At 39.6% G+C, this 22481-nt stretch overlaps 1 protein-coding gene across 5 annotated transcripts in view; it reads left to right on the forward strand.

Annotated features, from left to right (window-relative positions):
- kiaa1549la (KIAA1549-like a) overlaps nt 1–22481 on the forward strand; it is a 128258-nt gene that overhangs the window by 100401 nt on the left and 5376 nt on the right. For 3 of the 5 annotated variants that reach the window (XM_087844089.1, XM_087844093.1, XM_087844091.1), the window contains 8 exons: nt 108–328; nt 11385–11517; nt 16024–16265; nt 16533–16698; nt 18601–18698; nt 20960–21105; nt 21184–21338; nt 21439–21511. In XM_087844089.1, coding sequence (XP_087700215.1) covers nt 108–328; nt 11385–11517; nt 16024–16265; nt 16533–16698; nt 18601–18698; nt 20960–21105; nt 21184–21338; nt 21439–21468 — 1191 coding nt within the window. In that variant the 3' untranslated portion in view covers nt 21469–21511. The remainder of the gene's footprint in view (nt 1–107; nt 329–11384; nt 11518–16023; nt 16266–16532; nt 16699–18600; nt 18699–20959; nt 21106–21183; nt 21339–21438; nt 21512–22481) is intronic. The other 2 variants (XM_087844090.1, XM_087844092.1) reach the window with 2 other exon arrangements.

The following is a 22481-nucleotide window of genomic DNA, read 5'->3' on the forward strand; positions in this document are numbered from 1 at the left end:
TGGATGTGAGTACTAAAAAGAAAGGCCAAAAAAGTAAAAATAACAATTGTGTGTATATATACATATTTATATATAAAAAATAATAATTTGATTACTTGAATTTGCAGGCTAACCATAGTGGGCTTAAACAGAAGTCCGACATTGAGCACTACAGGAACAAACTGCGCCAGAAGGCCCGGAGGAAAGGCTACGGAGAATTCTCGCTCTCCGAGACTGGAAGCCACGGTTATAGCCATCGTGACACGAGGCACAGCCGGCACGACAGCGCGGTGAAAGAGCCAATGACTGCAGAGGAAAAGAGGGCGTCCTTTGCAGGGTGTCACAAGAGGTATTGTAATATAAATATAATTAAATATGCATATTTTGGAATATAATTAAATGTTTGTCTTATCACTGACTTGATTTGCTGCAGAAAGTGAAATAAATCTCAATGACCAATCACAAAATATGTATTACGAAGATTAGACCTTATTATTATTACAGTTCTTACACATGAAATTTTTGTTTCATGCCATTTAAATAATGAATGTTCAAGTGTTAAACTACTACAATGATGAACAATAAAGGCTAAATACTTTTTTTTTTTCATCTGGAAATATAAACTTAATGTGGTGCTGTAGCTGTAAAGCATAGTTGCTAAGCAACACGTAACAAGTGAGTGAGTAGAGAGGGGTGAGATTAGGTCAGCATATTAATATTTCACAGGTCACACTGACAGAGTGTCGGTTTTGCTTGTTTTAGTCACTATGTTTAATACATTCAGCCTGAGGACACTTCACAAATCCTTTGACATCAGACAAAGAAACACTTTTATTGCCTTCTGAAACGTAAACTTCACAACGCAGAATCCAAACTGTGACTGTTTTCAAGAGATTCACTCAAAATACTAAAAAATGACAGCATCAAGAAGCACCTGAGTGCTGATAGAAGGTAATTCCTACATCAAATTTGTTTTTGGTCAAAGTGATGAAATAAAATAAACATTATACATTAAACACTGAAACTATTACTATAACTCATTTAAACAATAAAAAGATGTGGATTTGTAAATTTGAGTAATTTGCATGACTCTACCAAAACCATTCAGATTTAGAAGAATTTGTCATTTTAAGCAAATCAAAAGAATACAAAAGAATTGTTTTGAATATGACAAAATATTTTTCGTTAACTCCTCTCAGTGAATCTTGCCAGAAAAACAAATGGCACTCAAATAGTTTAATTAAAATATATGGGTGAATTCTATAACTGCAAACATGCTGGAAAAAGTATAACTTATTGACTTATGGAGGAGGGGAAAAAAAGCTTTTAAAACTTTTAAAATGTTAACTTTTTTTTCAATGCCAACATACCTGTACAGCAGTTTTTATTAGATTTAACTGGTGACTCTGTACATGCAGCTATTAATCTTATGTTGACCATCATGTCACAAAAGGGTTACCAAGACTGAAAAGAGTTGATCTTATTTACTTTAGTGAATTTATTTATCTTCATTTTAGGCCTTTTCCTTTTTCAGAGTATGTGTATCAGGTAAAAAACGTCCATACTGACAAGCTAACATTTTTAGCTTAATAGCTATAACCACTAGCTTCTAGTAACTAACTAGCTCTTTACTAATAGTACGGTAAGTACTGGTATTTGAATACTGTTAGTAGAAGTAGACGACCTTATTGGGAGAGGGAGGCAGTTCCAGAGTTTAGGATTTGCAACTAACTGTGTACGAGTCAGTCAGGAAGGAGACATTAATTAAAGTTATTGATCAATGGCAAGCAAGAGGCAGACTTATGCTTCTCACATTTATTGATAGAAATCTTAATTTAAAAAAGCTGGCATTAACAATGTGTTTGACATGTATGGTCACACAGATGAGTCAAATTTAAGCAAAGAATAAAAAATAACACAGAAGTTGTTTAGCTGAGTTTTAAACATGATGCCAAGGTGCAAAGACGTGGTCCCAAGTATTGAGAAGCTTCATGTCCTAGTGATAGCAAATACAGTAAAAAAACAATGGGAACCAGAACGGAACCTTGAGGTACACCAGGCCATTTTAAGAGTATTTACAAATGCTGATTATGAAGGACCTCTTACTCAGATAAGAGTAGAGCAATACAGGACAGTGTGATGGAAGATCAAGCTCTCATTACACACTGCATCAAACTACTGTTATGGCCCGTCTAGGCGCGGCCAGACCACAACATAAAGGGTGATTCATCCCCGTCCAACCCCAAGCAGCACATCACACAATTAACACTTTGTGACAGTGATTTATTTACAATGAGTGAATTTAAAAACAGAGGAAGGGAGCGAATTATAACTTCGGGGTGAACCCAAGGCCAAAACAACAAACAAAAGGCAGCCTATCTCAGGAGTAAATAAAACTTACCTAGTCAAAAGAACTAAACCAAACGACAATTACTTTCCTCCCTACCTAACAAATACAGGAGAAAACGAATCAAACAAAAAGGCGGTCCACCCCTACATGCTCCTACATTAAACCAACATAGTTAAACAGTGAACACACGGTCTGCCGGTTGGGTTGGGCTGAGGATGAATGACCTGGCAGTCCCTGGCGGTGTCTTCTTATGCGCTGTCTCCCGGTCATTAGCCAATCGGTACGATCCGTCCACCCTGGATGCACCAATCATGGAGGAGCACCTCAAATTTACATATTAAAATTACGACAACAGTCGTAACACCCCCTTTCCCAAGAATTAACATTACCCCCAAAATGTTTAATTCAAGGAGAAAGTTCTCTAGACAAAGTATCAGCCAACACATTTTCCCTTTCTTGTAACTGATCTCCAAGTTAAAATCTTGCAGCAACAAGGACCAGCGCATAAGTCTTTGGTTGGAGTTGCGCATTTGGGAAAGAAACACTAGTGGGTTGTGATCGGTAAACACCTGCACAGGCAACACACTTGACCCAACATAGACCTCAAAGTGCTGTAAAGCAAGGAGTAAGGCAAGAGCTTCTTTTTCAATGGTGCTATAATGGGTCTGGTGTCTGTTAAACTTCTTTGAAAAGTAACAGATGGGATGATCTACGTCGTGACCATCTTCCTGTAAAAGAACAGCGCCTGCGCCACACGAGCTGGCATCAAACTCAAACGCTCAAAATTCGGCGCAGCTAGCACTGGTGCACTGCACAACAATGCTTTGGCAGACTCGAATGCCACCTGACACACTGGAGACCAAATAAAAGATCAGTTAGGGGACTAACCACATCAGAAAGATTTTTGCAAAACCCTCGATAAAAACCGGCGATTCCTAAGAAACGATGCAGAGCTCTTTTTGTCTGCGGGACAGGAACAATCAACAATGGCCTGTACTTTCGCAGCAACAGGGCACACTTGCTCTTGTCCGACCTGTTTCCCTAAATAAGTAATGGTGGCTTTACCAAACTCACACTTAGAGAGGTTTAATGTGAGAGAAGATTCACGAAAACGTCTGAACACCTCAGAGAGCGTTTCCAGATGTTCTGACCATGTCGGAGAATAAATGACAATGTCATCCAAGTATGCCTCACAGTTTTTCACTCCAAACAATATCTTCTGCATCAGACGTTGAAACGTTGCAGGTACTTTTCGCAACCCGAAGGGCATTACAGTGTATTGGAGGAAATGATCTGGTGTCACAAAAGCAGAGACTTCAGAAGCTCTGGGGGTTAACGGGACTTGCCCAATACCCTTTTAACAGGTAGTGACGAATGTAGCTGAGCCGACACGATCAATGCAGTCCTCCATTCTGGGGAGAGGAAAAGAATCAGGTTTTGTGACTGCATTAACCTTTCTGAAATCGGTACAGAAACGTGGGGTGTTATCTGGTTTAGGCACCAAAATACAGGGCGAACTCCACGCACTGTTACTGGGCTCAGCTAACCCATGTTTAACCAGGTATTCAACTTCCTGTTGCATTAAAATCCGCTTGGTTAGATTTACTCTATAAGCATGTTGTTTTATTGGCTTATCAACTTCCACAACGATATCATGAAACAGCACAGACGTCTGCTGAGGATGGTCAGAGAAAAGCAGCAAATTAGCTTCAATCAGATCAAGGATATCTTTGCGGGCGGAATCTGACAGATGTGACAGAAAAGATTTTCTAACCCTTCTGAGTTTCGCAAACGGGCCACAGGCATACAACCGCTCTTCTCAATCAAGTCATCATCTTGCAGATCATACAGTGGTGGTGCCGAACACAGAGACAGGCGCAATGGGAGAGGTTTTTTCAGCTACTGCGTCCTCTCTGGAAACATAGCGTTTAAGCATGTTAACGTGGCAAACCCTCAGTTTTCTCTTTCGATCAGGAGTTTTTATTGCATAGCTAGTGTCACTTATCTTTTTGTCCACCTCGTAGGGACCGGAAAACTGAGCATGGAGGCTAGACCCAACTAAAGGAAGCAACACCAGAACTTTTCACCAGGAGCAAAATGTCGGACCACCATCTTTTTGTCATACTGGGCTTTCATGTTGCCTTGAGTTTGTTCCAAATTTTCACGGGCCAGCTGACATGCACGGAAAAGACACTCTCTAAAACTGCAAACATAATCGAACACATTATGTTCGGCTTGATGCGACTCTGATAACCATTTTTCTTTAAGCAGTCGCAAGGGACCGCGCACAGTGTGTCCAAAAACTAAGTCAGCCGGACTAAATCCAAGGGATTCCTGAGTGGTTTCTCTAACAGCAAAAAGCAAGAGTGGAAGTCCCTTGTCCCAGTCTTTACCTGATTCGAGGCAGTATTTGCGCAACATAGTTTTTAGGGTTTGATGAAATCGTTCCAGTGCACCATGACTGTCTGGGTGATAAGGGCTGGACGGTTGATGTTTAATTTTTAACTCCTTCAAAACCTGGGCAAACACCTTTGACATAAAGTTTGTTCCCTGATCAGTTTGAACAACTCTGGGTAACCCAAAAGTTGAAAATAATTTTGTGAGGGCTTTCACAACGTTCTTTGCCTTTAATGTACGTAATGGGATTGCCTCTGGAAAACGAGTGGCAGCGCACATTACCGTTAACATGTACTGGTGGCCCGATTTTGTTTTTGGCAACGGGCCCACACAGTCCAACAGCACTCTTTCAAACGGCTCACCCAGCGCTGGAATCGGGTGAAGAGGCACTGGTGGAATCGGTTTATTTGGCTTTCCCACTACCTGGCATGTATGACATGAGCGACAATATTTCACCACATCCGATTTTAGTCCAGGCCAAAAGAAGTTACGTAGTACACGGTGATACGTCTTTTTGACCCCAAGATGTCCAGCTAAGCTGGCATCATGCGCCAGACTGAGAATCTGGAGTCTATATTCCTTTGGCACCAGAACCTGACTTACTCTATGTAAATCAGTTCAGTCAGGAGGCCAAGATCGCAACACCACACCGTTCTCAAGGAAATATTTTACTGGAGCTTTAGATCCCTCTCTGTCCACAACAGAGGAAAAACAAGGCACCAGTGAAGGATCACCCTGCTGTGCTTTGATCAACATTGCTCTGGTCATGTTCAAGCTCTGATTAATGTCTTCAGGAATCATTTCAGGAACGTCACATGTTGAGATTTTTACAGAATCAATGGGTGACACGAAAGAGTCGTCTTCATCAAGCGTAGCCATAAATGACCCCGACATATCCACAATCTCACCCATTTTACGAGCCTGCGCACGATTAATTAGACCCAGTGGTAGCCCACTGTATCTTGCATGCGTGAGCCCAACACTTCTCTGTAATTGACAAGTTACCCTCCTTTTCCCACTTCGCTTTAATATACACAGTGCTGTCGTTTTTACACCGCAGGATGCTGTTATATAATTTGGAAATAATTTTACTTTGCGCTCCAGATTTGGTTAATAATAAGAATGTTCTTACAAATTGTAATTCGTTTAGGTTCACTTTTAAGTTTTGATTAAAATAATTTCTGACCTGTAGATATCTAAAAAAGTCATCTGACCCTAAGTCGTGTTTACTCCTTAAAGATTCAAAGCTTTGAAATGCTCCCTTATGGACAAATGAATGATAATTAGTTATACCTTTTGAAATCCAGTTTTTGAATCTATTATCATATTGATTTGGAGTAAAATCTGAATCATATGCACACCATCTTAAAACCTTAGAGGCATTTTCCAAACCGCCAATTTTTATTACTTCTTTCCAAGCAGATATCATTATTTGTAGCATAGGTTTATCTGCCATATGTATTTTATTCTGCAATTTTATGTCCGATATTAAAGCTGAAACTGGTAGTCCATTTGATCAACCTTTGTTGTTATTATTTATTTTATTTTATTTTCAGGGACAGACATGCCTGAGGGATAGGAAAGGGAGAAAGAAAGATGAAGGAAAGGAAAAACAGAAGGGAAGAGAGACGGTGAGAGAGGGCACTTAAAAAGAGAAAGAAGAGAAAAAAAATCTCCTGGATCACCTGTTGAGAGAAAAAGAAGAGAAAACAAGCAAAAAAAACAGAGCAACATACTAAACACAACACCATCACTTTAATCTAGCTAAGTGTAAACAGCAGTAAATACTAAATATTGAATGTTGTTGTGCAGCACGTAGGACCGACAGAGCACAATGTGCTTGGAAATAGCAGCCAATAAAGGTGTAGTTTATGTCTATGAACAGTGAACACCCGTGTGCACCTGTGTGGATCAGCGAGCTTGTATTCAAAAGGTTTCCCCATGTAACGGTCTGCTAGAGGATGTAGAGAGCCATAGCCCTGTCCCCCAGGGCATGAAGCAGGCATGGAGGAGATCCAGGCTCCAGACATCCAGAGGCCCCAGAGTGCGAGAGCCCAAGGAGGACCACCGGAGGGGCATCCGTGCCACCCTCCTGGGAAGAGCTGAGGAGAGCCCCAGAAGAGGGGTCACCCAGTAGCCACGGAGCAGAAGCCAGAGGGGGCGGAGCATTTTATATTTAACTCTAGCTTTTTCCCGTTCCAGATATATTTTGACAATGTTCTATCCCATGCTTCAAACTGTTTTTGTGGTATGGCAATCGGTAAAGACTGAAACAAATACAGCAGTCGGGGAAGAATATTTAATCTGATTGATTCAATCCTGGAGTGTAGGTCCAGAAACGGAATAATGTTCCATCTTTGTATATCTGATTATATAGATTCATTTAGCGGGGCATTGTTGGCATTGAACATTTTGGTGAAGTCACGATGTATTACCACCCCTAAATGCTTAATGCTATCTGCATCCCATTTCCATTTATAACGATTCTTAATTTCGACTGGTGGTTCATAGTTTAAAGTTAATACCTGCATTTTATTTACATTGACCTTATATCCTGATAAAGAACCATACTCTGACAGCGCTTCCATGATTTGGGGGAGTATAAGGATAGGGAGATAGGATAATGTTAAAAGTAAGTCGTCAGCAAATAATGCTAGTTTCTGTTCCCCTCCTGGCGTTCTTACTCCTGTTATATCCTGTCTCTGCCTGATCCACTGACTTAATGGTTCTATAAACAAAGCAAAAAGCAGCGGTGAAATGCAGCAACCCTGTCGTGTCCCTCGTTCCAATATAAATGGTTCGGTGAGGTCTCCATTGATTTTGATTTTAGCTGTTGGTTTGTTGTATAGCCCTGAAATAATATCAATTATAGATTTATCAAAATTAAACTTCTCAAGCACTTTGTATAAAACGGACCATCTCACTGAATCGAATGCCTTCTCGCCGTCTAAACTTAACACTAAGGTCTCTAATTTTTGTTTGTCAACTTGCCTCAATACGTGCAAAACCTTTCTGATGTTGTCCTGGGCCTGTCTCTGTTTAATGAAACCCGTTTGGTCATTATGTATTAACTTAGGTAATATCATTTCTAGTCTCTTAGAGATAATAGATGTAAACAACTTAGTCAATATTCAATACCCTGATTGGGCGATAGTTACTACATTCTAATTTATCTTTTCCTTCTTTTGGTATAATGGAAATTATTGCTTCCCTCCATGAAGAAGGGATAGTTTTCTTTTCCATTACCCAATTAAATGTCTTTATCATGGTGGGAGTCAAATAATCCTGCATTATTTTATACCATTCTGGGCCGAACCCATCTGGCCCTGCCATTTTCCCTCCCTTTAGTCTTTTAATTGCCAAGTAAATTTCTTCTTTAGTTATTGTGGACAACAGCATTTGATTTTGTTCCTCTGTCACACCTTGCAACTTTAGACCTGACAGGAAGGTATTGACAATAGAGTTGTTATCTACAAAGGGTTGGGAGTAAAGTTTTCTGTAGTAATTCTGGAAGCAATTTTCCCCAGTTCAGTTTCTATTTGTCCATTAAGAGGATTCTTTATTCTATGTATAGTCATCTCTGCTTGTTGCTTCCTAAGTTTAAGAGACAGAAGTCTTAGTGATTTCCTCCCTACCTCGCATTGCTGTTGTTTAATAAAAACGAGTTTCTTCTGTATATCCATCGTATTTAGATCATCTATTTCTTAAGTTTTATTATGTCAGATTTAATATCATCATCCAGCGTCACAGAATGTAGATGTTGTAGTTCTAACAATTTGTCTTCTAATTGACAACGGTTTTCCCACCTTGATTTTTTCAGATAAGAGGATATACTAATTATTTTTCCTCTAATCACTGCCTTCAATGCATCCCATAATATTCCTGGAGATACTTCCTCATTTTCATTATACTCTAAATAAGTTTCTATTTCCTCTTTCAAACTCTCTTTAACGTTTGGATAATTTAAAATGTTTGTATTCAGCCTCCATAAGGTTGATCTATTTTTGCTAATCAGGCAGATCTCAAGATAAACCGGGTTATGATCTGAGATGGTACAAGCGCCTATTTCACAGCTTTTAATTCTAAATAGATCATTCTTAAACATGACAATATAATCTAGCCTAGAATATACATTGTGTGGAATTGAGAAGTGGGTATACCACACATCTAGTAGTCCAAAATCATCCATAAAGTGCACCATTCTTCTTCCAATACTCCTCTGATCGCCTTTTCCATTTGAAGAGTCTTATTTGGCATTTAATGTGACGTTAAACTCACCACCGTAAATGGTAAATGGACTGGTTCTTATATAGCGCTTTTCTACTCTTCTGAGCACTCAAAGCGCTTTACACAACTTGTGCATTCACCCATTCACACCCATTCGCACAAGCACATTTTTCTAGGTGCTTTCTAATGCATCGATGGATGCATCAGAGAACAATTTGGGGTTAGTATCTTGCCCAAGGATATTTGGCATGCAGACTAGGGGAAGCCAGGAATCGACCCACCAACCTTCCGATCAGTAGATGACCTGCTCTACCACCTGAGCTATAGCCACAGCCACAAATGAAAATTCCCTGACTCCTTGTTGTTGCCAAATTCAAAATCTGCCCATATAAGGACCAATCACTGCCTGGGGGAATATACACATTTAAGAGAGTAATCATAATACCCTGAATTTTACCCGTTACCTATATATATCTGCCTTCCTTATCTTTATATTCCGAAATATGTTCATAGTTCAAAGCTGAGGATATCAAAATCGCCACCCTCTTTTGCCTCCCAGAACTATGGGAGGATTAGAAGACATGTTTGAAACCTAGTTTGTTAAGTTTGTGCATGATTTTTGTCAGCTAGATGTGTTTCCTGCATCAGAACAATTTGGGCTTTGTCCCTTTTAAACTTAGATAAAGCTTTCCACCTTTTCACAGGACTATGTAAGCCATTGATATTAATTGACAAAATTTTTATTAACCTGCCACTCATCTAGATTGTATTTTCTATGACTATTATACACAGTTTGGTTTGCTGCCTGCACACCCTTATAATAACTAAACATACAACTTATGAAAAAAAGTTTCATCAGAAAAAAGCAAAAATCTAAATAAAATCTTAATTTCCAAGGTAGAGGTCCCTGAACTGGACCCTGCTTCACCTCGAGAGGCAGCTTCCTCATCGGTCTGTGAAGGGAGGCTCTCGATGGTTTAGGCCTCACCATAAAGAGCATTCATGAGAGAACCTATTTATCTATGTATCGTATAGCGTATAGTAAACTAGCACAGTTTTCTTAAGAGTTTCATAATCTAAACTCTGCTCAATAGACAGGCTTGAACACACTTCTTGGGCTTTTCCCACAAGCTTACATTGGAGTAAGAGGGACCAAAACTCTTTCGGCCACTTCAAAGCAGCGGCTATGCGCTCCAATGCACTGAAATAGGAAATACCTCAGACTCGCGAAACGGGGGAACCAATGTGATGTGCTTACTTGTATCAAAACTAGCAGAAGAAGAAACACTTGTGCTTGATGACGTTGGGGAACCTTTAGCTGAGTCTTTTTCAAGCTCAAGAGCTCTGATACGGAGTTGCATAGCTTTCACTTCTTATGCGGAGCGTGAGGCGCAGATCCTTAGTTGACGTACCTTCACTGGATTCAGAAATCCGATCAGCCTCCGTGCCAGCAGCAGACGCATCAGCTGCATTAGCATCCGCTTCAGATGCAGTGCCATCTGCCTCTTTCACTGGCTTGTTTTCAGCATCCCCCTCTGGTAGAAGCACACCTTTCTCCACTAGCTTTTCAGCCAGGGTTTCCTTCAACTCTGCCTTGCAAGCACTGTAAGACACTTCCACATTATAAGAGTTAGCCACAATGAGCAGATCCGCCTTCTTACATTTGTCAATTTTTTCCCATGAAGGTGCCTCCACAAAATTTTCAAGTGAAAAATCCATTCTCACACCCCCCCACACAAAAAAATAAAACTGCCAACCAGAACAGAACGTGCCAACCCAACTTACCAAAAAGCGAGAAAAGACACGGAACAATTATGTTATGGCCCGTCTAGGCGCGGCCAGACCACAACATAAAGGGTGATCCATCCCCGTCCAACCCCAAGCAGCACGTCACACAATTAACACTTTGTGACAGTGATTTATTTTTACAATGAGTGAATTTAAAAACAGAGGAAGGGAGCGAATTATAACTTCGGGGTTAACCCAAGGCCAAAACAACAAACAAAAGGTAGCCTATCTCAGGAGTAAATAAAACTTACCTAGTCAAAAGAACTAAACCAAACGACAATTACTTTCCTCCCTACCTAACAAATACAGGAGAAAACTAATCAAATAAAAAAGGCTCCTACATTAAACCAACATAGTTAAACAGTGAACACACGGTCTGCCGGTTGGGTTGAGCCGAGGATGAATGACCTGGCAGTCTCTGGCGGTGTCTTCTTATGCGCTGCCTCCCGGTCATTAGCCAATCGGTACGATCCGTCCACCCTGGATGCACCAATCATGGAGGAGCACCTGCACACTCAAATTTGCATATTAAAATTACGACAACAGCCTAAACATAGATGTCAAAGGACTGGAAAAGAGCTCAGTGCCATCAGGAGTAATTGTAGTAATGACACTAAGCTGGTGTTGTATTTCTTTCCACCAGGTACTCTCACCCACGAGAGCCTACATACTGGAGCCGGCAGTCTCTGAGCAGCCCCAGTCCAGTAGAGACAGAGATGGACCTGCTGGTGCTCAGGGAGAGATCCAGGAGGGGCATCCGCAATAATGGCTATGATGTAAGTGACTGGACAACAACCTTCTGAAACAGTAAACCAGGAATGGGGTCAGTAGAGCAGATCCAGAATAAAGCCAGAAACTATAGGTTGACCCAAATTGTAATATGTGAGTGTAGTTCTATATAACCTGTGTATTATAACCAAGAGTCCAGACTAAACCAAGGTCTGTGACTTGAGGATGGAGGATTTCTTTGTGAATCTCTGGACTCAGATAAACTTACTGAGTAGTAAGAAAAAGCAAAGCTCTTAAGTCTGATTCTGTAACGAGCTGTAATATAGCAGCTCAGGTCCAATCTCAGAACAACTGAGTGCCATAGAGCGATGACGAAATGGGTCACTTGATAGTTGTAGGAAAGTAAAGCGCTGCCACTTTGTCACACTAATAAAATAATCTCTTGAGAGCGTTCTAACTTTAATCCTTCTTTTCCCTTCCTTTCCTCTCCGATGCTTTTAGCTCTGACCCAGTGGATTAACAAATTACCTTTTGACGAACCTTATAAACCTGCACAGACACAGAGATGAAGAAAAATAAATTAGGTAGAAAAGAAGAAAATGACAAAAAGATTAGAGAGAGCACAATTCCTTCATTTTTACAGTAGCCAACAGTGGTGAAAAGGCAGAGAGGAGGAGAAAAAACGGGGACAGGTAGAGCATCGTGAGTGAAGTCTCTTTATGCCGCTCCTCTGACGCACCATAGTAACAGCAGCGACCGTGATACCTACCTGAATGTCAATGACTCTGAATATGATTATAGCCTATTCATGGATTCAGATGGGAGACTTGATAGCAGTTAATAGCCTCGGATGCACCAAACGGTTTGGAAGGAGAACATGGTGTGTTTGTGCACGAGCGTGTGTGTGCGCAGACAGGACAGAAAAGCAATGTGATCAGAATCCCTTATCACTTTTGTTTTCATGCTTTAGAACGGTTGAGACATATTAAAGCTGTATTAGCGATGTTTGGATTTATGAGTGGCTTTTATGTGGTTTGTGGAATTTATTCCTGTGGTTTTGTACAATGGTTAGGTCATAATTTAATAATATTCTTTATCCAACTTTTAATGGAATCCTGATGTGGTGATGTGATTATGTTTTAATGTCTTGTTATTCATTCATTCATCTGTTAGTCTAATTAATTAATGCAACATTTAATTAAAAACTGATACAGTGGGTTATTTTAGTTTCTGTTACACACGTCTTACATTTATCTGATGAAAGTCTTTTTTCCTATGTGACGTTTTAACACAGCATAGTCACAAACAGCTGCAGTGGTTTAGCTAATCTGAAAATCTAGAAAAAAAGCCAATTTTTATAAGGTAATAAATATATTTAGATGTACAGTTCTATTTGGGAAAAAGGCAAAGAATATTAAATATAGATTTGATGCTGATCTCTACCCTGTTAAATGTCACAGAAAAACATTTACTGCTATTAAAAACTAATTTGTTACATTTAACCACATTTTTGTGCTCCCAGAAAACAACTGTTTCCATTTATCTTTGCATATGTCCGTAGCAGTTACTCACTTACATTACTGCATAGTGAGTTGATACTTGTAGTATTTCTTCCACCACAAAACCAGCAACAGTCTTGCTGCTCCTGATGTTCCTTGGAGAGTTCGGGCTAAAATCGAATTTTAGAGCTGCAGCACCGCCATCTTTCTTCTTCTCAACGGACTTTACCCACATTATTGTGGAGCTGTGATTAGCCTCAAGATGCTGCTTCAAAATTATAATAATTATTATCACCCTTGCATGAAATGAAGTGTGAATACCTTCCCAATATAATAACCATCTCGTCTCCCATGACAACCTTTAAATGCACAATGACACAACTGTAAGATTTTGCTACAGCACAAATTAATTACTAAAATAAAAGTATAACTTATTTGCTTGTGTTACCAGAGAAATATTCTCCTGTTTTTTTCTCATTATATCAAGACTAAGAAACTGATTCACTTTGTTGGGAACTATATTTTGTGCTTGCAGCACGATGACGTGAGCAAGCAAATAAACGGTCTTTGGATACCTGGTAGTCTCCGGTGTAAGCAATGAGAGGATCCATTTGACCACCAACTCCTCCATTCATTCCTGTAATTGTGGAGCATTTTTTCGCTCTAAAAGCTCAAAATATTAATTCAATGTACATGGATGCAAATTCGTCCATATGAGATTGGACAGGTTTGTGTTTAGGAACATAAAAATAACGCTAGAAAATCTGTGTCCAGGGACAAGAAAATTCTAGAAAGAAAAAAAAATCAATAGATGACAGCTGTGAGACTTTTTTGTTGACTAGTACACGACTCCATCGCAAGGAGTCGAGGGGAGACAAACGAGGAAACTGCATCAGGATTTTTTCTTTTTCTTACAACAGAAAAGAGCAGAGATATGTGGTAACAGTGCTGGACTGATTCTTTTTAAATATAACTAAATAACAGATCACTTAATTTTCCAGATGTATGTTACAGTACTTGTTAAGAGCGAAATGCAATCCCTGCTTGTTAGCATTATTCTGATACTGAAGATGGTGCCGTTTCTGAAACTCACTCTTCTAAATGCAACGAGTCTTATGCTGGTTTTGACTACAGCATGAAACATTTAGTGCAGTCCCTGTATATATATGACTGAATGGGAAGACTCCCAAGATACGGCTAACGATCAAGAAGGCTGACTTCAGTGGAGGTAACAAAACTAGAGGGTAAAAATTAAGAGGAAAATTGAGGTCCAATAGAAGGAAAGATTACCAGGACACTTGATTAGTGGCAGACAGACAATCTTGGGTGAGGAGGAAAGAAAGACCAAATGTACACAGGGAAGGAGAGTTAGACCCTGGTGCAACACAAAGGAGGGGCAAGAAATCTTATCAGTATGAAGCTAATTAGAGCAGGAAATGGAACAGGTATTGGTTTTTCTTGAATTCTCAATTAAAGCCTGTCTTAAGTTCTCAAAATACCAAAAATAATTCCACTTGTTACATATCTATGTTAACTTCCTAAGACCCGAACTCTTCCACGGCATGCATTTTTAATTCCCCTTTGATATTTGTGCTGCTTGGGACCCGATGAATGTAAAAACAAAGAATGAACAGATTTTTTTTTTTACCTAAGAAAAAAGAGAGCCACATATGAGGATATTTGTTTAAAATGTCGATAGAACAGTAGCAGTATAATGTCCTTGTAAGTGGATATCAGGCCCTTGTAGAGCAAAATTTAGTATTTTGGTCTAAATAACCCAAAATGTGATGTCCACATATGTGGACGCCAGGTTCTAGGAGGTTAAACAAGCTTTTTTCCACAAAGGGGACAAAGTCAAAACAGTGTTTTTGTCACTATTACAGCTAATTTGTGCTTTCTTGTGCATTTTTTGGCCATTTTGTGGCACATGTGGACCTATTTCATGCATACTGAGTTCACTTCATTCACTCCTCTGTTTGAATACCTGTGGTAGATCAGCAGGATCCATACCAGCATTTCCAAAGCGATGAAGTTGCACATACAGTATTTACACTCAAGATGCACTGACCTTTACTGACAGAATGTTTTTCTATTCTAAGTACTCAAAGCACTCTTTACTACAAGCAACATAATACCCATTGATATTCCTCTATACCCACTTATGCACACACAGTGATGGATAAATCAGGTGCAGTATTTTCAACATGTAGACTGAAGGAGCCAGGGATCTACCTCCTGGGCATTGGCACGTACCAACAGAAGCACCCTGTGTTCTTGTTGGCACGTGCCAGAACAGCATTGAGAGCAAAAGGTAAACCAGCTCTAACACCACATCAGAATCCAGACCTTTATTCACAGCAGATGTTTCTTAAAATGTGATTTCAGAAACCTAAATAAGAGTTGAGTCCACATGTAAAAATGGTCTTTAATGTAAAAAATTCCACCTGTGCTTTTCCTGCATCAAAATGTTTGCCCTGAATAACCCACCTGGAGCAGTTCATTGACTGCACGTGACTCATGAAAACTCATTTCATGCTTGTTTTATGCTTTGTAGACAGCAGAATGAGTGGAAATTCTTGTCATATTTTTTTTAGTTTTAAATGTTTTATGAAAATAAGATAGGGACAGGAATAAAAAGGACTAAAAATAAAAAGATAGAAAACAAAAACAAGAAAACGATATCTATGTCCATGTGATTGATTGAGTTGAAAACATCCAGTTGTACAGTTAGTGCTATACAGTTATAACTATACAGTTAGTTACATTTCTCAAGGATTGATGAAAGCACTCAACATAAGAGGAGAAAAACACGAAAAACCAAAGTTTGTGAGTGTGGCTCGTTTTACTGCTTCCCCAATAACTGATGAAAACATCGGCACCAGAATGTTTATCACTTCGGGTTTGTTTATAAGGAAGCCAGGAGTGAGAGGAGGAATGTTACGAGCTTTAAACTGTGGACACATGACCTTGGTGTTTGTGTCCTCGAAACATATTGGAAAAGCTGATAAACTACTTTTGTACTGGTTGCTAAATGTTTGTGTGTTCACTCCACAGGGTGAACCAGAACCCTTTGAGGAGACCAACGTGGACCGTCTGATGAGCTCTCTGGGTTATGGAGGTGGATCTACTGGCACTGGGAACGGCAGCTTAGGGGTGAAGGCTCACCGTGGCTCCGACTCCTCCACACTCAGCTCCCAGCCATCCATTGACGAGGTCCGTACGCAGATGCACATGTTGCTAGGCAACGCTTTTAGCCTGGCACCCCCGGACCATGACCCTCCTTCTCCTCCAACCAAGTAAGTTTTTAGTTTTCACTGAAAACTCTTTTCTTTTATAACATCTGCATAATTTACAGTACTGTGTGGGAAAGAAAAGAGAGAGGTCCCCTGATAGGCACTTTGAACATACATCCCACTCCCAAGCTGTTTCTCAAAATCACAGCAGTTTTATCTGATGTCTGCTTGCCTATGCAGTGTGCGCTGGAGCAAGACTAGAAAAATAAAGAGACAGTAGGTGTGTGTGTGTATTGACTCGATTTCATTTTTTTTCTTCCTCTCTCACAGCCATCACCATCATCATCACCACGCTCACAGCGCCTACAACCCTTCCAGCACCAGCCACTACAGTGACGGAGTGACCAGTGCCCCCGGAACCATGAACCACCCCTGTGGAGGCAGGCAGAGAAGCATAGGCTATGAGGACATGCACCAGTGTAGCCTGCCCAAACCAGTAAGCACTTAAAGGAAGATTAAGGCTTAGAAAAATACAATTAAAGCTATGCCTTTCCAATAACTTCACTGTTACCCATCTGTTTTTAATAGGTTCTATTTTTGAGTAGAAAGTAGTTCCAATAAAAACCAACACATTTATAGCACTGTCTAAGATTGGAATCAAGGTCTGGTAATAACAGGGTGTAATAGTTTTAAAGAAATTTGCATTTCAGGAACTTTACCTTTTGATAATACTCTGACACTCTCACGGAGCTCAAACTAATCTCATGCCAAGGATGACCAATCCTCAGTGATCTCATAAACAAGATCAAGCCTCTCTGAATATTTCAGCTTTCATGTGGCAATTAACCGGGCCTTTCATGTGTGTTGACTTTAATTAGAGGACCTAGGGATGTTTTTGTTGCTTCAAACTGTCTGTCTGTCCCCTGAGTTTAAGTACCAGCAGCATCAAACAGCAGCAGGATCCATACGAGCATCTCCAAAGCAAGAAGAGTTGAACACATTCATGCACAAGGCAAACAGCAGTAAAATAGGTGGATCGGATCTTATGGAAAATCTATATCTGTACTTTTGTCCAATTCAGGCAGGTGACTCATCACAAACATGGTCATAGTTTAGCAGCTACAGCGCTTGAGTTGATTGCTTACCTCTGTGACAGGTATCAATATATTCTGATTTTAGTAAGTAAGAAAGTCTTCAGTAAGTCTGATTCCTGGAAAGCCAGAATTTTTTGTTTTATTTTTTGTATTTTTCTGTTAGAATTTGAAGGCTCACAGTATTTGGAGTATTGATTTTTGGATCCCATAGCTTTATATAGTAGATTCATCACTTTTCTAACCATTACCCACCAAAATGCAGCCACAGGCAACCTAGCAACTTAACTTATTGCTGATAGGTTTAAGTTGTTAAGGATTTTCACCAGTCAGGCAATTATAAATAAATTAATAAAAAGATTTAGGCTCAACATTAATGAACAATTTAGAATAAAACGAGTAAAGAGGGTGTCTGTGTGGACCTCAGGCTTTAGGTACACTGTAGCACCTTTCCTCTTGAGTGCTTAAGTGGTCAATTCACCCAAATAGCTTAAAGTGACTATTTCCTGAATAACCTCTGGTTATAGGCATATTAGTCCTAATATGTGTTAGTAATGTGAAGTCCACTGCCTTCAGCTATGAGACTGAACCAAAACATAGAAACATACCGTCTGAAAACCCAAAGTAAATAATTGAAAGCTACAAATGAATGAAAGAAATGTTTACACACCAAAGATGCTCAAACAGAAAATTGGAGACATGGATAGTGATTACATTACAAAGATAATGATGACACCTTACACACAGTAATTTCTTCCAGTAATTTGTCTCCAACATGCATTAAAGCACTTGAAGTATAAAAAAGAAACGCTGCATAATGGATGAGAATGTTTAATATTTAGCTTTATTATGCCAGCAAATAGATACGTAAATCCCCAAAGACCTTGATAAGGTCATGCATGTGTAGTAAATATTTGCTCATGTGGGGTAATTATCTATACTCGTGTAAGTCACATTGCATTATCTGCCAGATGACTAAACAGCTAAACTGGCTGCATGCAAAAGTTAAAATGTTGGCACCAAGAAACCGACACCGAGAATTTGGACGGTCAAACTGCGTGCCGTCACCAGCTGCTCTGCAAGGAGAACCTTGAAAATGATTAAAGAAACTGAGGACTGAACGCCTTCCAACAAATAAAGTTGCCGCTTGATTCTGAATCTGTGTTTGATCTTTCTGTTCCGCTCTGATCAGATATCCCCCTGGTTTCCTTACCCTATTTATTTCTTCTTTTTCACTTTCGATTAAAGTTGTTTTGTGTTCATACTGAGCTGAACAGATCTCTAAATTGCATTTGTGGCTCCTGCAGGGTTTCCGGTTCACCCAGCTTCCTGATATGGGCATCGGTTCTCCACCTCCACTGATTCCCTCAAGACCAGGACCGCCACCTGCGACCTCACTGCGACGGTACTACGCACATTTATATAATCAAACAGTCAAACACATTGCACTTCGTATATGGAAGGGAAAAGATTTTTAAATCCTAAAATAAGGAGAAAAAACATAAAAGCAAGAAACACTCAGTCCCTACAGTGAAAGATAAAAACATGCACAGTGTTGAACATGTGGCCCATAAATATATTTAGACATCAAACTTGAAGGAAATGCTCACATATGGCATTTAAAAGTACTCTGAGATCAGTCCTCAGCCAGTCACATGGCAGCACTGGGGCTTATTACTGGATCAGACAGGTAGTGGAGAGTACACTGGAGAATACACAAAATGTATCAGAATTTTAATCAGCATCATTTCAAGAGTGCCCTCCACGTACACCCTCTGTTTGTGCCGCTCACTTCTCTCTCTTAGGCCCATATGCTAGTCTGCATCATTTGAACTGAACATTCTTCTTCATTTGAATGCTGCTGCTGTGTGCACTGTGTTGCTGGGCACTTTAGCACTGCAGAGAGTGATTGAGCCTCTTGGTTAGCAGTGAGGAGCACTCTCGCCATCTAGTGGGCAAAATAAATAATTAACACTTGTGGGGAAAAGAAGGTGCTGCAGAGTGGCAGGAAAAAAAATCAGTGTTCTGCAATAAAATAAAATAAAAAGACAAACTATAATTTACAATCAATCTACTTATAAAAATATAATTATATATATATATAAATATAGATGTATTTATATATATATTTAAAATGTTCTGCTTGACAGAGACAGCTTTTAGTTGGACTTCTCTAATTACTGCTAATTAAATTTTCAGATATGGCCACGGGTATGTGACCATTATTCTTGCTTATTACAACCAGAAACAGTCATATTATGGCGGTTAATCAGTCAGCTCGTCACACATCAGCTCCGCTATGCTCCCAGGGAGAAAGAGTGCAGCATGTTAATCCCTCTTTGCTATGCACTGTGAGGCATTAGTGCGCACAGTGCATCATGGTCCTGAGATGTGCCAGTGACATCATCTGTCCTCCGGTTCTTTACTGTAGTTAACATGCACTGTAACACGTGTCTGTACGATGAAGAGGATGGTGCTTCAGTGCAGAGGTGGAGAAAGAATATGACTGCATGGAGAGCTCTAATAAGGCTCAAGGTGACAGGATGGGATTTATGATCCGTGAGGTCATGTGTCCTTCACTGCAGTGACCCAGAATGCCTGGAAATTTCAGCCAGATGTTGAAAACAAGTCTGGGAACCTCTGTACTGTGCATGAAAATCCCCCCAGAAGCTGTCATAGGGCAAGAGGCAGGTTATACGCCAAACAGGTCACTAGTCTGTTGCAGGGCTAACCCACGGAAGTCTTTGGAAGCCCAGAGTTCCCATGCAGACACAGGGAAGAACATTCGAAGTGTATACAGAGAGAACAGTCTGGATTTGAACTCAAGACCTTAAACCAGGACTTTCTGAACTTGCTATCAGTACCATAGTCTGATGTGACTTTAGATGAAAAGATGTCTGATGGACTTTATTCTTGTTTTATAGATTAGTAAAGATTTTATATCTTTTTATGTTGTGTAACTATGTCTTTTCCCATAATATTTAATTAAAGCTGCAAGCCATTTCTACAAACATGTTTCCTTTATTGATCTTTGTTAAACCGTGTTTAACAAAGATCAATATTTGTTTGGTTGGTTTTTTTTCCAAATGGTGCAGATTTGACCTTTAAACTGATACAGATGAAATTCGGGCTGTATATAAAAGAGAGACATAACTGCCATCATATCACTCATTGGTTTATGACTGCATTTTGAAGCCTCACAGCCAACTCTGTTTTTTATTATTTAAAGTATCAGACAGCTAAGTCTAAATGCAGCATCTGATAAATAATGGTAAATAGTTAGAAAGTAAGGAAGGGAGATTCGACTCACAACAAGCCAAATTATGTTATTTAAGGTTTTGTCATATTATAATATTCAGTTTTAATACTCAGTTTATTATGTTATATTATGTTTACAGTGATGTCTCTGATTTGTTAACTGCTTTTATTGCTCACTCTTGAACTCTGTAACTCTGTTGATGGGCTCGACATCAAATCAGATTCCAGTTGCTATTATTTTTTGCTCTTCTGCCAACAGCTTTTAAACTCGGGTTTCAAACGTTTTCAGTTTCTCTTAACTGCTTTATTGAATTGAGTCCTGTAGACACAAAAAAGCTCTAGTTGTTATTTGCAGGTGTGTGTTTGCTGTACATCGGGTTGATTTCTGCCTCTCCTCTCCACTGACAGTTCCACCCCTGATGTTAGTCTGAAGCCTCGCGTGTCAGAAGCCTCAGAGCTGCAGGCCCAGCAGCACAATGGTGCCCCCTACCTGCCACTCTCCAGGACCCCCTTCCCCGCTGTCACTGTTGACCAGTCCATCAGCACCTACTCAGGTACGACACACTGACAGGACGCTGAATTTCTATTGATACGTTACTTCCGTTCAATCTAAATCTATTTACATCTCACAGGAAACCCAATAACAGCAGTCTACGCTATATCGGCCAACCGCCCAGGTTACTCAGACTACTTCGTCATGTCACCGCCATCCTCATACCGGAGTCCATCATGGATGTCTTATCCACCTGAACCAGAAGACCTGCCGCGGCAATGGAACGACGCACCTGTGAGACACTGTTTTGCTTTTTTTAAGTACACAATGTGCTGTGAACACTTTGCAGAAAGTTTCAGTGTGTGTGAAGCACTTCCCCCACTTCTTCCCGCAGAACTCACGTCACCTCGAGACCATCTGCTGAAGTCGTCCGCCTGTGACACTGAGTGGAAACGGTCAGTAGCTCGGTGGGTCACTTTTTCTCTGCTCTGCAGTCTTATACTGTCGTGCTTCTTTGGCGAATTTTATTTACCTTTTCATCTTTGATTTAGCTGATTTTAGTTTATTGTTAGGGATGCAACGATACCAATTTTTTCAACCGATACGATACCGATACTTGGATCTGAGTACTTGCCGATACAAAGTACAAAAAACTATACTTCTACCACACACACACACAAATACAATTAATTGGAAGACAGGTTTTATTTTATTCTCTGCCGATAAAAAATAAAATCTTAATAAAAATGACCACAAAAAAAATTTCAAGTGAAAAATAAGCACTTCTGTTTGGAATAAAATAAATACAAATTAGGTTTGAGAATAAAATGAACTTTTAAATTATTGCAGAGTGTCCATATTGTAAACAAACAAACAAAATAATTATTATTAAATAAATAATAAAATATAAAAAATTATAAAATAAATAATAAATAAAATAATAATTGGCCCCCTAGTGGCCAATCTAAAAAACTACAACAGAAATGACAAGCCACCCTCTGATTAATGAAATAAGTTGGTATCGGTTCATGGTATCGGTTAACTTTTACGAGTATGAGTACACACACTTTACGGTATCGGTGCATCCCTATTTATTGTACAAGTTAAATGTTGTATTCCATCTATAGTTCAAAGTATATTTCCATTTTATTTTGGATTTTTGGCATCTGTAGTGAAAATATTTTGTATTTAGTTACTATTTTGTTGATGACTTAAAGGTAAAAAAAATTAAACATAAGAGTATAATTGTGGCATTATGGAATTGCTTAGTGTCTCACTGTAGACCTCATACTAATTTGCCACAGGACATAGGAACCTAAGTTACTTTCTACAAAAAATGAGTCGAAGGCCAAAATTTGACTGAAGAGTTGACATTTCAGCTGGCTTTTGAAGATTTCCAGAGACGGAGCTTTGCAGATCTCTCAGGGGAGCTTGTTC

Source organism: Neolamprologus brichardi, chromosome 7, assembly GCF_056152115.1.
Source record: "Neolamprologus brichardi isolate AB-2024 chromosome 7, ASM5615211v1, whole genome shotgun sequence".
NCBI lineage: Eukaryota > Metazoa > Chordata > Actinopteri > Cichliformes > Cichlidae > Neolamprologus > Neolamprologus brichardi.